At 38.5% G+C, this 12,936-nt stretch overlaps 1 protein-coding gene across 4 annotated transcripts in view; it reads left to right on the plus strand.

The window, feature by feature from the left end:
* cdin1 (CDAN1 interacting nuclease 1) overlaps positions 1 to 10,006 on the plus strand; it is a 190,441-nt gene extending 180,435 nt beyond the window's left edge. For all 4 annotated transcript variants that reach the window (XM_072484584.1, XM_072484593.1, XM_072484600.1 and 1 more), the window contains one exon: positions 7,882 to 10,006. In XM_072484584.1, coding sequence (XP_072340685.1) covers positions 7,882 to 8,026 — 145 coding nt within the window. In that variant the 3' untranslated portion in view covers positions 8,027 to 10,006. The remainder of the gene's footprint in view (positions 1 to 7,881) is intronic.
* The last annotated feature ends 2,930 nt before the right edge of the window (positions 10,007 to 12,936 follow it).

Consider the following 12,936-nt stretch of genomic DNA (forward strand, 5'->3'; position numbering starts at 1 on the left):
TTTCAGAAGGAATTGTAATGTCTGGAGGTAGACGTGCAAATCTGGGACCGGTAATTGTTGTACCACCAATTTTATGGGACAGTGTTTCCTTTTATTTTGTTACCTGGATCATACACACACGGTCTGGGAATGAGTAGAAACCGTAGATTTGATCAGAGTGTAGTTCTTCATTATGGTGTTGTCATAAATGGTGAGAAACTAGGAACTGTGGAGGAGTGGATCGATTTAGGAGCTCAAATGCAAAAATCGCTAAAAACTAGAGGACCGAAAATAATTTGAAAGGCTAATGGAATGTTGACCTTTTTTTCTCAAGGATGCTGGAATGCCAGAGGATCGAAGCCATGCTAGTTATATAATCTCTTTAGCCACTTTTTAGAGTACTCTTGCCTCAAAAAGCTGTTGAAGCTGAACATTTGAAGATTTGAAAATTGAGATTGGTAAATTTTGTTAGTGGAGGGGCTTAAAGGACATTGAACTAAGGTGGGTGAATGAAGCGATAATGTTGGTCGACCATGATTGAATGGAAAGTTGGAAAACGTTCAAGTGGCTGAATGGCTTACTCCTGTTCCTATTATTTGACGAAAGTTACACTTTTCTCATTTGGTCCTTTTCATATTTTCTGGACGAATGTGGGATGAGTTGGTAGAGAAATGTTGACTTTGGAATGATTGCTATTGTAAATTTCAATTAAAGTAAATTAATACTCTTAAAATAATGAGCTCTGTTGGTATCCAGAACAATCAAGGCTGCTATTTAGTTATCCAGTTGAATGATGCATTTTATTTTTATTTTAAAAATAGTGAAAAAAAAACATTTACTGTTTCTTTCTAACATTACAACAGTATTATAACAGTATAAAGGATGTACATAGTACAAATGATAAAGTGTGGCTCAAGATTAATGTTTGAAATGTGTACTAACCAAGCTCCAGGAAGTGGGTGAGAAGTGTCCTACTCACATCCTGATAGAATCCAAGGCCATTCCTCTGTGGAATTCTTGGTGCTAAATAGCAATGTATGACAACATTATACAGCGGGTTGACTCAGCTGATGTATCCAGAGGACTGATCTAGCCTCTTGGTTTCTTTTGTAAGGTATTTCATGTTTTCCGTGGCAATGTTTTAATCCTTCTTTAATTCTGACAGCACAGATGCTCGGGGCAGTGAAGGCTACAGATTGCCCCTGGACTCTATCGTAGCACTTTTCAATATAGCCATCTTAAAATATATGATGGACGAAGGTTCAATGTTTTCAGGTGATACTGCAGAGGACATAACTTCCTCAAGTTTCCCTTTTTTTGCTTCTTTGTATAAACAGGTCTATATATCCTGTTTGTGAATTTATCTGGCACTTTTTAACTGCCTGCGAGGACAGCAGCAAGGTCCCAGATGTCAGGGAAAAGGTTGTAAACGTGCAAGACACCCTCCGATTATGTAGATATCATCTTGCAGTGGCCTTGAAATGGCCTTCCAGTTCAAGCCCTAAAAATAAACACCTATTAATCACCTAATGGTAACATTCCTTGACCATTGCTTTTAAGTGTGGAAACCCAAACACAGCTTCTTACAATAGCTGGTCTCACGTACTCTGTCACCCAAGCTAAGAAGCAGTTTGCCTGGCAATTTTTTTTTTATATAAAGAGACCAGCTTTAACTGGTTGTTTTCAGCAATCTCTAACTGGCCCCTACACTGATATATGACTCAAAGTCTTGGATATTGCACAATGCAAGCTTTGTCCAGAGTCTTTGGGGAGAAAATAGCCAAGAAAGAGCTTTGTACTATCCAAACTTAGCAATAAAATTCTAAAAGAGCCCAAATCAGTGTTTGTCATGTGCAAGAGGGTAACAGTTTGTGGGGTTTTTTCTAACCACAGAAACCATGCTCAGTCCTGAAAATAAATAGCTTTTGTGTTTGGAAAACACGCTGTGCTTTTTTCCCCTCTTAAGTATGTTTATGATTGATTTCTTTTTTTCCTTTTTATAAAGGGCATGTTTGACTTGGGTGGTATTTCAGTCCCATTTTTCTTGTGTTGACATTATTGTAATTAGTGGTTGTGTGTGCCACTATGCAACTCTTTTACATTGAATACTCACTAATGACAATAAAGCCCGCTGAAAACCTAAAGTTATTTAAAAACCTGCAAATAATTTAAAATCCTGAAACAGGTGTATTCCTAGTCTTCCAATTCCGTCAGTGTTCACCAAGTTGGATAAATATTTTTTGATAGTGCTATGATGGCAATAAATTTTTAGCGGTTCTATGGTGTTGAGGGGAATATTCTTTGGTAATGCTCGTGTTGAGAGGAATGAATTTTTGGGACTACTACGATGCACTGTGTCCCAGCATGATAGGGCACATTATTTCATGGAACTGTTCATGATCAGGATCTGGGTCATATTATTGGGAAACCAGAGAGGAATATTGACCATGGACCATTCATGCGTGCCAACTAGCCAGTTAAAAGAGGATGAGATAAAATAAGATTTCCAGTCTACCCTCCCTTCCAGAGAAAAGTATGTAACCTACAAAAACCAGACGAGACTGAGAGAAGATAATATCTAAAATCTGGAGGAATTTTTTCAATTTTAATTCCACTTCCAAATATTTATAGACAAGGCCCTTGGCACTTTTTTTTTTGCACTCTAACCGTGAACTAAATCATGCCAATTGTGTTATGTCATTATGATTAAATGATAGTTGGTTCTTTTGCTTGCTGACTGAAAATTAAATAAACGTTTACCAGGTATCTTGAAGTGAGTTCCCCTTTAAAGCAGCAAAGAAAATGATTGTGCATTATTTAATTGTAATTCTTGTTCTTGTAAAATGTGGCTTGTCAGTTCCTGGATTGGAAGCCACGTACCAACATTCCATATTTAAAAACATACAGGATCCATGTGAGCATTTTGCAAATTATGAACAGACCAAACAAAATTCCATGTTGATTATATTGCACTTCAGCATGAATATTGTCCAGACATTCTCCATTTAAAGGAGGGCATAAATAATGCTACTGGAAAATTCTTGGGAGTGTGCTACAGATACCAACGTTTGCAATATCTCTTGCATCCTATAAGAAACAATAAATTTATGCAGTAACTAAATGTGATAGGGGAGGAGTTGTACTCAACTTAAAAGGATTTTTCCACCCCATATTTTGTTAATGAAGAAAATGACACCGATTGTGATACATGTTTTAGGGACAAGAATTGCACAACTCTTGTTCGCTCCCCAGGTTTTATTGAGTTAAAGTTCATGCTTGATTTTTATTGCAGGACTTGTTGCTAGTCTCCAAATTTGAGTAATGTTCTGGCAGTGAGCCCTGTTCAGAAAGTAGTCAAAAGTACTTATCTGGTTATCCTCCAGCTGTTATAAGAATTTTTTTTCTAAAAACCAATGGAAATTCCCCCTACCACCTCCAAAAAATAGTCAAAATGCATTGGACTGTTTTATTGCTAACTTTGCTTTTAAGTTAATTTTAATGAATTTTCCATTCATGGTTCTTTAAATTGGTTAGCAGGATATTTAACAGAGTGCCTTGCCCTTTTTTTTAAATTTCACCCCACGCAAACTGCCTGCTTCAGTTGAGCTATCCATAGCTGAGACTTGGACGTGCCCCACCCTCCCCCAGTATATTAAAAAAAAAAATACATAGTGGAATTAAACCATCTTTGCTTTCAAAACGTAGCATTTGGTGATTCCTGTTTACAAACTTTGCACCTTCAGAATTTTGAATTATGCTTTTTAATATCAAAATGTAACATTTTCCATTCTATATTGCATTGCGCCAATAGAATCACCCAAAATGCATTTTGGGGAAAAACAAATCTGGCTTTTTCCTAACCGTAGTAACTGAAATTTCAATTGTCCAAAATATGGTTTCAAACAAATAAATTTTTACTAACAACAAAATAATTACATTTACAAACCACCTTGTACTTTCATTAAAGTTATTACTTCAGAAGCCTGCGTTCAGTTGAATATTTACCCCAACAGTTGACGAGAGCTTTCAACAGCATCTGTGCATTTTTGATGAGGTGCAGTTTCCCAGGGTCTGTCCCCTCAACCCCGTAAGGATTGGGGAGTTTATTTTTCAAACAGACTTTGAAAGGGCCCGGAGTTGACTTCTCAAAGCCTTTTTCCAAACACACCAGGCTGTTGATTCATAATTGCACATTTACATGATACACCAGACCAATTTCACCTCCATAATTTTAGATCAGTTTGTTGCCCATTCGAGAAATCCACTGTAGTATATGCATTTAAAGCACTCAATTAAGCACCTCAAGAGGCTTTAAAAAATAAATCGGGAATATGTAATGGAATATATAGAAATTTAGTTTGTGAAAGGCCATGGTTAAAAGCTACTGGGCAATTTGGTAACGGGGTTGTATATAATGTACAACTGTTTTTTTTTAATAATATTTATTAGAGTGCCCAATTCATTTATTCCAATTAAGGGGCAATTTAGCGTGGCCAATTCACCTACCCTGCACATCTTTTGGGTTGTGGGGGTGAAACCCACGCAAACACGGAGAATGTGCAAACTCCACACGGACAGTGACCCAGAGCCGGGATAGAACCTGGGACCTCAGCGCCTAAATTTGCCCCCTTTTTAAAGTAGTGGCCCTGGTTTATTTGCCGACTTTCCATTATACCAATGTAAGTTGATTAGTTTTGCTTCCAGGAAAGTTAATTTCTCAAATGGGAAAGACAGGGCTATATATCCAGGCAGCTGAAAATCTAACATTTGCAACATTAACGTGTTCGGGCAATATCATTTTCCAGTGAACCAAAACTTTAAAAGAATAATCCTTGTATCAGCATGTCTGTCACCTGGCATCTCACATGGACATCTTTCGTCACTGTTAATATTACTAGCATTTTTTTGCACTGCACCCCTGTCAGACATAGCACACATGTTTACTACACAAGTAAGAAAAGTCAAATTTGACATTCTGTTATGTGAATTGATGTGTGCAACCTATAATAAGAGAATGTACAATCTTGTATGCAAGTAGTCAGGCAGATGCCTTTTAATCTGGCTTGCTTTTAAAGACAAGATCCAATTGGCTCAGAAAAGGACAGCTCCTGAGATCAGTTGCAGACTAATTACTGTTGGACGCATTCTGTGATCACTTGGGTCCTAATTTTAATTTTATTTTAATTTCCTTTTTTTAAAGAAGAATATTTAGTTAGGATTTGTAGGTGTTCTACGCAAAGTGTGATGTCGGAGGAGCGATGTGTGTAGTTCGCAATGTTTTTATTGTTAATTGATGACTCGCCTGTTATTTTAAGCTAAAATAAATTACCACAAAACATCTATAACAATAGTTATATATGTTTTCCACTATTTATATTTTATATGCACTAAATTATTAGTAGGCCCAGTAAGTCCTTATCATTAATGCCCTTGTATCCATCATTGAACTGTTCCATAATGTGTGAATCGTGACTTGCATGAAAATGTGTTTTCTCATCAGATTTACTGTGCTTACATGTACATTTGATCATCTTGTGTTGCACTATACCTTTTGGCATTAATATGATTTTATATATAACATTGGAAGATAGTTAGATGTGGGAAGAGCATTTCTGCTCGACCTCCAGCGACTGAGGATGTTCTGATGATTTGGCAGTTTTAATTGCAATCTTGCACAATAATATTGAGAATCCAGCAACTTATTTAGACGCCTGCAATAAGAAAAACCGAGATTCTGATGTGTAGAGCTAGCAGTGACACACTCTGATTGATAGTGATTACATCTTTATGAACTCTGGCTGAAGGTCCTAACTTCCTGATGGGTCAACTATTCCACAGGGCTACTTCCTGAGTTTGCCTGGTGGGCTCAACATATCCATTTAAAGGCTATGGCACATTTCCTGAATTTTGGAACTTTTTTTTCTAGCACTGTGCATCAGAACAACTGTTTGTCAATGTTTTAATTAAGACAATACGTTTTTGCAGTACCAAAGTAAAATAGTTAAATATTGAAATAGTATTGCCATTATATCCTAACTTTGAAACATTTGAAAGCATACAAATATTGTTAGCATATTTGTACTTCCTTGGTCCAAAAATATATTTGTTTTGTGCACTGGAAGAATAAAATGCATCATTTTATATTGATTTGTTTTTAATTTTCTCAACCAGTGGAGGTAAAATGAACCCTAAGCTGTCAGTAACTCCTTTCACAAAGCTGATAATACAGATCACGTGCTGGAGTGCATCGTAAACATGCGAGCTGTTATCTTTTCTTTTCTCACTTCCCCTTTCACCTGGACAAAGCTACAACATTGCCACGCTAATCTTCACAGAAATCCTGTGGTTGCAACTGTTGTGTTTTGGCACAATCTCCCAATAGTTGTGAAGTGACAGTCCATCAGAGGCAGATTACTGTATCCTCGGGTAAAAGGCACACAAGGCCTAGTCACAGTACATATTCCTGTACTAGGAGTGAAATTGTTTCCAGGAGATTCAGTACAATAAGCAATACTATATACTGCAACATAACACAAGACCCATCAGCGGTGTTGACACTGACTTCAGAATAACACTATCCGGCATATGTTGGTAGCCACTGGTATCACACCCTGAGTGAAGTAAGGTTAAGATTTGATTTTGAGGACGGCATGATGGTGCAGTGGTTAGCACTGTTGCCTACGGCACTGAGGACCCAGGTTCGATCCCGGCCCTGGGTCACTATCTGTGTGGAGTTTGCACATTCTCCCCGTGTCAGCGTGGGTCTCACCCCCACAACCTAAAGATGTGCTGGTTAGGTGGATTGGCCACACTAAATTGTCCCTTAATTGGAAAAAAAAGAATTGAGTACTCTTTAAAAAATAAAAAAAATTTAAGATTTGATTTTCTTTGAAGGAGGTGAGATTTTTGATCTAACATAAGACACTTAATAATAATAATCTTTATTGTCACAAGTAGGCTTACATTAACACTGCAATGAAGTTACTGCGAAAAGCCCCAAGTTGCCACATTCCGGCGCCTGTTCAGGTACTCGGAGAGAGAATTCCGACAAATTACCTGATAGCATGTCTTTCAGGACTTGTGGGAGGAACCCGGAGGAAACTCACACAGACACGGGGAGAACATGCAGACTCCGCACAGACAGTGACGCAAGCCGGGAATCGAACCTGGGCCCCTGGCACTGTGAAGCCTAGTGCTAACCACTATGCTACCATGCAGCCCATATTTAGCTCCTTCCATTGCTTAGCGCTATCAGTGATGGTGACAGACTTTTGATTAGTCTGCTGATTGTGTGTGACTAACTGTGTTGCCATCACATTGTGGGACTCATGGCAATGTTGGTCTTTATTGTTCCCACTTGGATTCTCAGTGTATGCCCTTCTGGTGCGAAGTTGATGTGCCATCCTCGATTAATTTAAGTAAACTGAAAACATCCTGTGAATATGCCCCAAAGACTTTTCAAAAATGTATGATAAAAACATTTGTCCTTTTGTTTAGTTCCATGAATAGGGCTCTCTTGTCTTAATGAAAAATCCATATCCCTTTATTCTGAGTGAAATCAAGGGTTGAATTTTAAGTGCTTATGTTGGCCTTGCATTCAAGTATAATGTTATTCTAGAGGCTGCACATGGGGGAAAAACAAACACCGGCATGGCCACAGCTTCCACTTGGCAGCATTAGGTGCCACTAGCATTGCTTGCCAGGCACCATTACTGATATTAGCAATGTCACAAGATGTATCGGTAGATTTTTGGGTGTTTTGTTTTACACAACTTTAATCTTCAATTTCCGAATATTCTTGTGCAAAAATTAGGGCCTGATTTAATGAATACAGCTATGCTGTGTTGAGTTTTTTCTGCAGTCTATTTTTTTTTTAAAGCATTTTTTATATCTGATTTTCAGATTTGGACCTGGATTAGTGATCTACTGGTGTGGATTTATCGAGGAGTTGGACTGTCATCGTGGCCGTGGAATCTTACTAAAAGATTGCTTCCCTGAAGACATCATAACCTTGCATTGCATCATGGACAGTGAAAAGAAGAGGTGAATCCGCAAGTGATTTTGCCTTTCTGCATTGCAAATTACTGGCAAGGTCTCTCCTGAACTTTAGTTGAACCCCTGCTGCCCTGGGTCACCATAATGCCTCTTTAGAAAAACACATTTAGTGTTTCTGTTTTATTTCAGCAACACACTTCTGTGAGCAGCCAGGGACTACAGACAAAAACCACTCATTATCAGTATCCCCGTCTGTGTCAATACTTTGTAGATAGTCTTAATCTTTCCAACTTCCGAATTCTTTTCTCCAAATCTGGAAACGGCTAAAATTCTGATGCTGGAAGTTGCAATTCACAAGTTTTTTTTAAACTGGTTGAAAAGTTATTTGCTGTTGTTATTACTATGCTGTTAGTGTAGGGGAGAACTGCTTTTATGATGTATTGTACAATTTTAAAATGGCCTCAAATTCTTTAATTCCGTGCAAGTTGATTTACAACGGCTGCAGTTCTAATGACAATGTTGCATCATGGCAAAATGGCAGTATAGCTTATCAGGTCAGCAATCTGAACGGGTATTGCTTTAAAATAGAGCAAATTAAGTTTCTAGCAATTACGCTTCAAACATGTTTCCAAATCGTAGACTTCAATGCAACTTTTGCTTTGAGAGCTCCCGTGTGCGATGAGATTTGGGGTGAATCTCAATAATGCAACTGCTCAACAATTAATGTATGAGAAGCAGTATTTTTGTGCCTGTTTGCTCCATAGATTAAGCAAACATTTCTTGAATTTCACAGTTTGTTTTAGATATGATGCTTGCATCTGTCCATATTGAACTGATGCGCATTGTATACGCATGGATCCAGGTTTGGAATTGCTGAAAAAAAATCAATAAACCTGCTAAGCAGTATAACTGGTCTCAGCAACTGCTGTGAACTGAGAAACAAATTGGTCCCTAACCAGTATATAACTATGGTCTTAATCTAAATAAATAGATCCTTTATTCAATTAATTTTGGAAATATATCAAATTAATTTTAACAATGATCTGATTTCAATTTTATTGATTTTTCTTGGAACATTATTTTATCATTTTCAACCTTTCTACCCTTGTTAGAATCATGAGGTTTAAAAGATTTAAACTCATTTAAAATCATGAGGTTTAAACGTTTTGGGACTGTCATTCAATTTAAGGCAAAATACAATGGAGTCATGTGATCTGTTCTGAAGTCTGCCTGACAAAGTCTGGGTAGCTTGATTGTTAGAGATCCCAAGGAAGGCCTCAATTGTTGTACTGAGAGGGAGCTGCAACATATTTATACTTGAAGACCAGAGCAGCAGCCTGTGTATCAACAGTGGAGACTAAGAGTCTCTCCAAATCTCCAAAGTCTCAGAAACATTTTGAGAATGTTAGTTTGTAAACAGTTGTACTTAAAACAGTCAATTTTGTTCCAAGATGAATAAGAATTGCAGAGCAGTATTTCTACCTGGATGTAAGGCTAATATGTTCCAAATTGCCATGGGGAACAATACAGAAGAAACCATTTTTGAGATCGGGTTACAGGCTTCCCTGCAAATCAGTAAATATCGTAGCCAGCCAGCAGTTTTATTTTGTGGTAGGCATAGAGGAGAGACTACTTGGCTTTGCCAATTACCACAGCCAGATGCAGAAAGGAGGTGATCTCTAATTGAAGAAATGCATCCTGCAGCCATCTAAGAATTCTGGGAAATTCATTTGGGCATGACCAGAGGGGAAGAATCGTTGGGACAGGTATTAATTCTGGTGGTGGATTTAGGAAAATCTGAAAACTAAAGTTCCTGGAGGCAGTCACTTGAAGTTACAACTAGGTGAAACTGGGAAATGCGGATGTGTTGGAAACTGGAAACAATTGTGGACTGTTTGTTATAAGGACTGTAATTCTGTGGAGAACGTGATATAAATATAAAAGAGTAATGTAAAGTATAAACTACTACAAAAATTGTGTTTAGTTAAGTGTTTTTAGTCATTCGGTACAGTAAAAGTGTTAAAACATGAAACCTTAGTGTGTCATTCTTTTCAGCTATTAACTGGAAGTTCAAATCTTTTTTAAAGTTATTGGTCACTGCAGAGATAGTAACATCTTACCTTCCCTCCAGTTCCCACTGGGCACTGATCCTCCTGCAGAGACTTGCTGCCAGGCTTTAACTTGTATTTGCAATGCAGCAGCGCCAGGAGTTACACATCATTGGTATAAGTCAGCATGTTTCCTCTGGTTTTCACTCTTTCTCTTTCCCGCCTGTTTCTCCTCCCACAGTGAGGAAAATATCTTCAATCTTATTAGGACTATAAATCTCACCAAAGTGGAGGAAATTACACTTGCACTTTCCTTGTTCTACAGTATCAAACATTTGGCGCTGTAATAAATGCCACTGTGTTGGTTGCAGTTATCAAGTTTAAAGTGACTTTTTGAGGTAAATATTCTGAAATATTTAGTGCTTTTTAGTATTTGATGCAGAAGTTATCTTAAATTAAACACTCCAGTTCCTTGCCAGCTGGTGATAGTGACGGCTCTTTTTTCTACACTATAAATGGTTTTATAGATGCTGTGGTCTATTAGGACTAAGCATCACATACTTCCCCAATTGTTGTCTGCTCTGCCTTTTTACTTGTCTATAAAGCTGTTTTATAAATAGAATTAAGTGCAATTCCTGCGTTCTACAAATAATGCACTTAAATGTTCCGTACTTTGAGACAAAACTGAATCCAGACTTCAACTCTGGCAAGTCATTACTGTTTTATACAGAAGTGATGCTTACTGAGAATTGGGAGTTTATTGGTAGTAAAAACTCAAACCTGAAAAACATTATCCTAACTCCATTGCATAAGCAATTATATAATCATTAAAAAGTTCCTTAGAAATCCAATCCATTGCCTTTGCCTTAGAATGTTCAATTCAATCTAATTGTAGCTTAGAACTACATCTGTGTATGGGTACTGCTAATGGAATTATTGGCATGTCAGAAAACACCAATCTGCAGAATGCACAATGCAGTTTTACATTCTATGTTGACTTGTCCAAACTAGGAAATGTATGGCTGTTTACGAAATAGATATGATTATCTTGGGCTGCTACTACTGAAAATCAGCTCATGTATAGTTGAGGGACTGGTGTTGAAGCGCTCCTCCAATCCATGACTATCCGTTGTAAAAGAATAAAGTCTCAGCACACTTGGCTAAATAGCTGGCTTTTAAAGCAGACCAAGGCAGGCCAGCAGCACAGTTCAATTCCCATACCAGCCTCCCCGAGCAGGCGCCGGAATGTGGCAACTAGGGACTTTTCACAGTAACTTCATTGAAGCCTACTTGTGACAATAAACGATTTTCATTTCATTTTGGATATTGCTATTTTTTAACCTGAACAGTCTGTCTTTTGAAACATTCTAACTTGCCACAACTTTCCAACATGAAATCACTTTTCTTCCACAATAGCACTTGGTTTGAAACCTTGTAACTGGATCAAGATAACCTAAGAGGCAATCTGTCTCCTCTGTAGATAATAATTCATTTTAAACCCAGAATTCAAGGCAATTTAACCCTTTCTGATATATAGTTTTCTGTAGTGGCTTTATTTAGAGCTGTTATGAATATGTCCATTCAATAGATTCATCATGATGAGAAAGTACTCTTAAGACTCAAATCTTTTAAATAGTGACCATACATAATAGTTTGTGTCTAAACACATTTGAGAAGGCAGCTCAGTTTGTTTGGTTTCTGCCTTTCCTCCTCTTGTTTAAGGATAAATTTAATATAAACAGCAGTTCAGGTCATTTTTAAAATTTGTTCAAGGGACGTGGGCGTCACTGGCTAAATCAGCATTTATTGCCCATCCCTAACTGCCCTTACTTTCTAGAACTGCTGCAGTCCATGTGGTGCATATGCACCCACCGTGCTGTTAGGAAGGGAGTTACAGGATTTTGACCCAGTGATCGTCAAGGCACGGCCATATATTTCCAAGTCAGGATGGTGTGTGGCTTGGAGAGGAACTTGCCAGTGGTGGTGTTCCCATGCACATGCTGCCCTTGGCCTTCTAGGTGGTAGACGCCTTCTAGATGGTAGATGTCATGTTAATCACCCAGGGGTAACACGGACTGCAACTGGATGCAGTTGTACTTGAAAGTAGACTTCAAACTTTGGTGTTGGTTCAAGACGCTTTATTGAACTTGTTAAGCAGTGCACGCAGTTCACTGTGGGTTTGACACTCTACTAATCTAAGCGTGCTTACTATAACTAACTAGACCAGATTATCTCTGAGCCACGTGTAGAAGGTGCTAAATGATATATACACATCCTGACTCTCACTCCAGTTGTCACAGTGGAAAGAGGCAGAGTGTTGATGCCTCGTGTGTTTTATAGTGGGAGACCACCCTCTAGTGTTCTGCCTGGTGATTGGTTGTGTTCTGTCCTGTGGCTGTGCTGGGTGTCTGCCACTGCCTGTCTTTATCTCATTATGTGCATGAGTGTACATCAAGACATCCCTCCCTTTTTTTAAAAAAAAATGTTTGTTGCTTGGAGCATATGGACTGTATTCACATGTAGAACAATTTACATTAAATGGCGAGTGGATGAAAGCGAGTGGATGAATATATACATAAGAGGTGTCTAGCGTGCAGATACAGAACAAAATTTACAAGATAAATGTCTATAAGTCCAATCTTTGGGGCTTGCATCTGATCCTTGTCGACCGCCTGAGAGGTGGAGGTGGGGACGACGGCGCCTTGACAGGCGGCATTGCTGCCAGATTGGTGGCCTCGTGGTGCGAGGTGTCCGGAGGAGGTACGACAACATATGGAAAAGTAGGATCTGGTGGTGGGCAGGCAACATTGCGCAGCGCCCTTCTGTTGCACCTGACAATGGAGCCATCAGCCATATGAACTACAAGCTATCTGGGAGCAGCCTGTCGAACAACAACAGCTGGAGCTGACCAGCT

Source organism: Scyliorhinus torazame, chromosome 2 (assembly GCF_047496885.1).
Source record: "Scyliorhinus torazame isolate Kashiwa2021f chromosome 2, sScyTor2.1, whole genome shotgun sequence".
In the NCBI taxonomy this organism is placed as follows: Eukaryota; Metazoa; Chordata; class Chondrichthyes; order Carcharhiniformes; family Scyliorhinidae; genus Scyliorhinus; species Scyliorhinus torazame.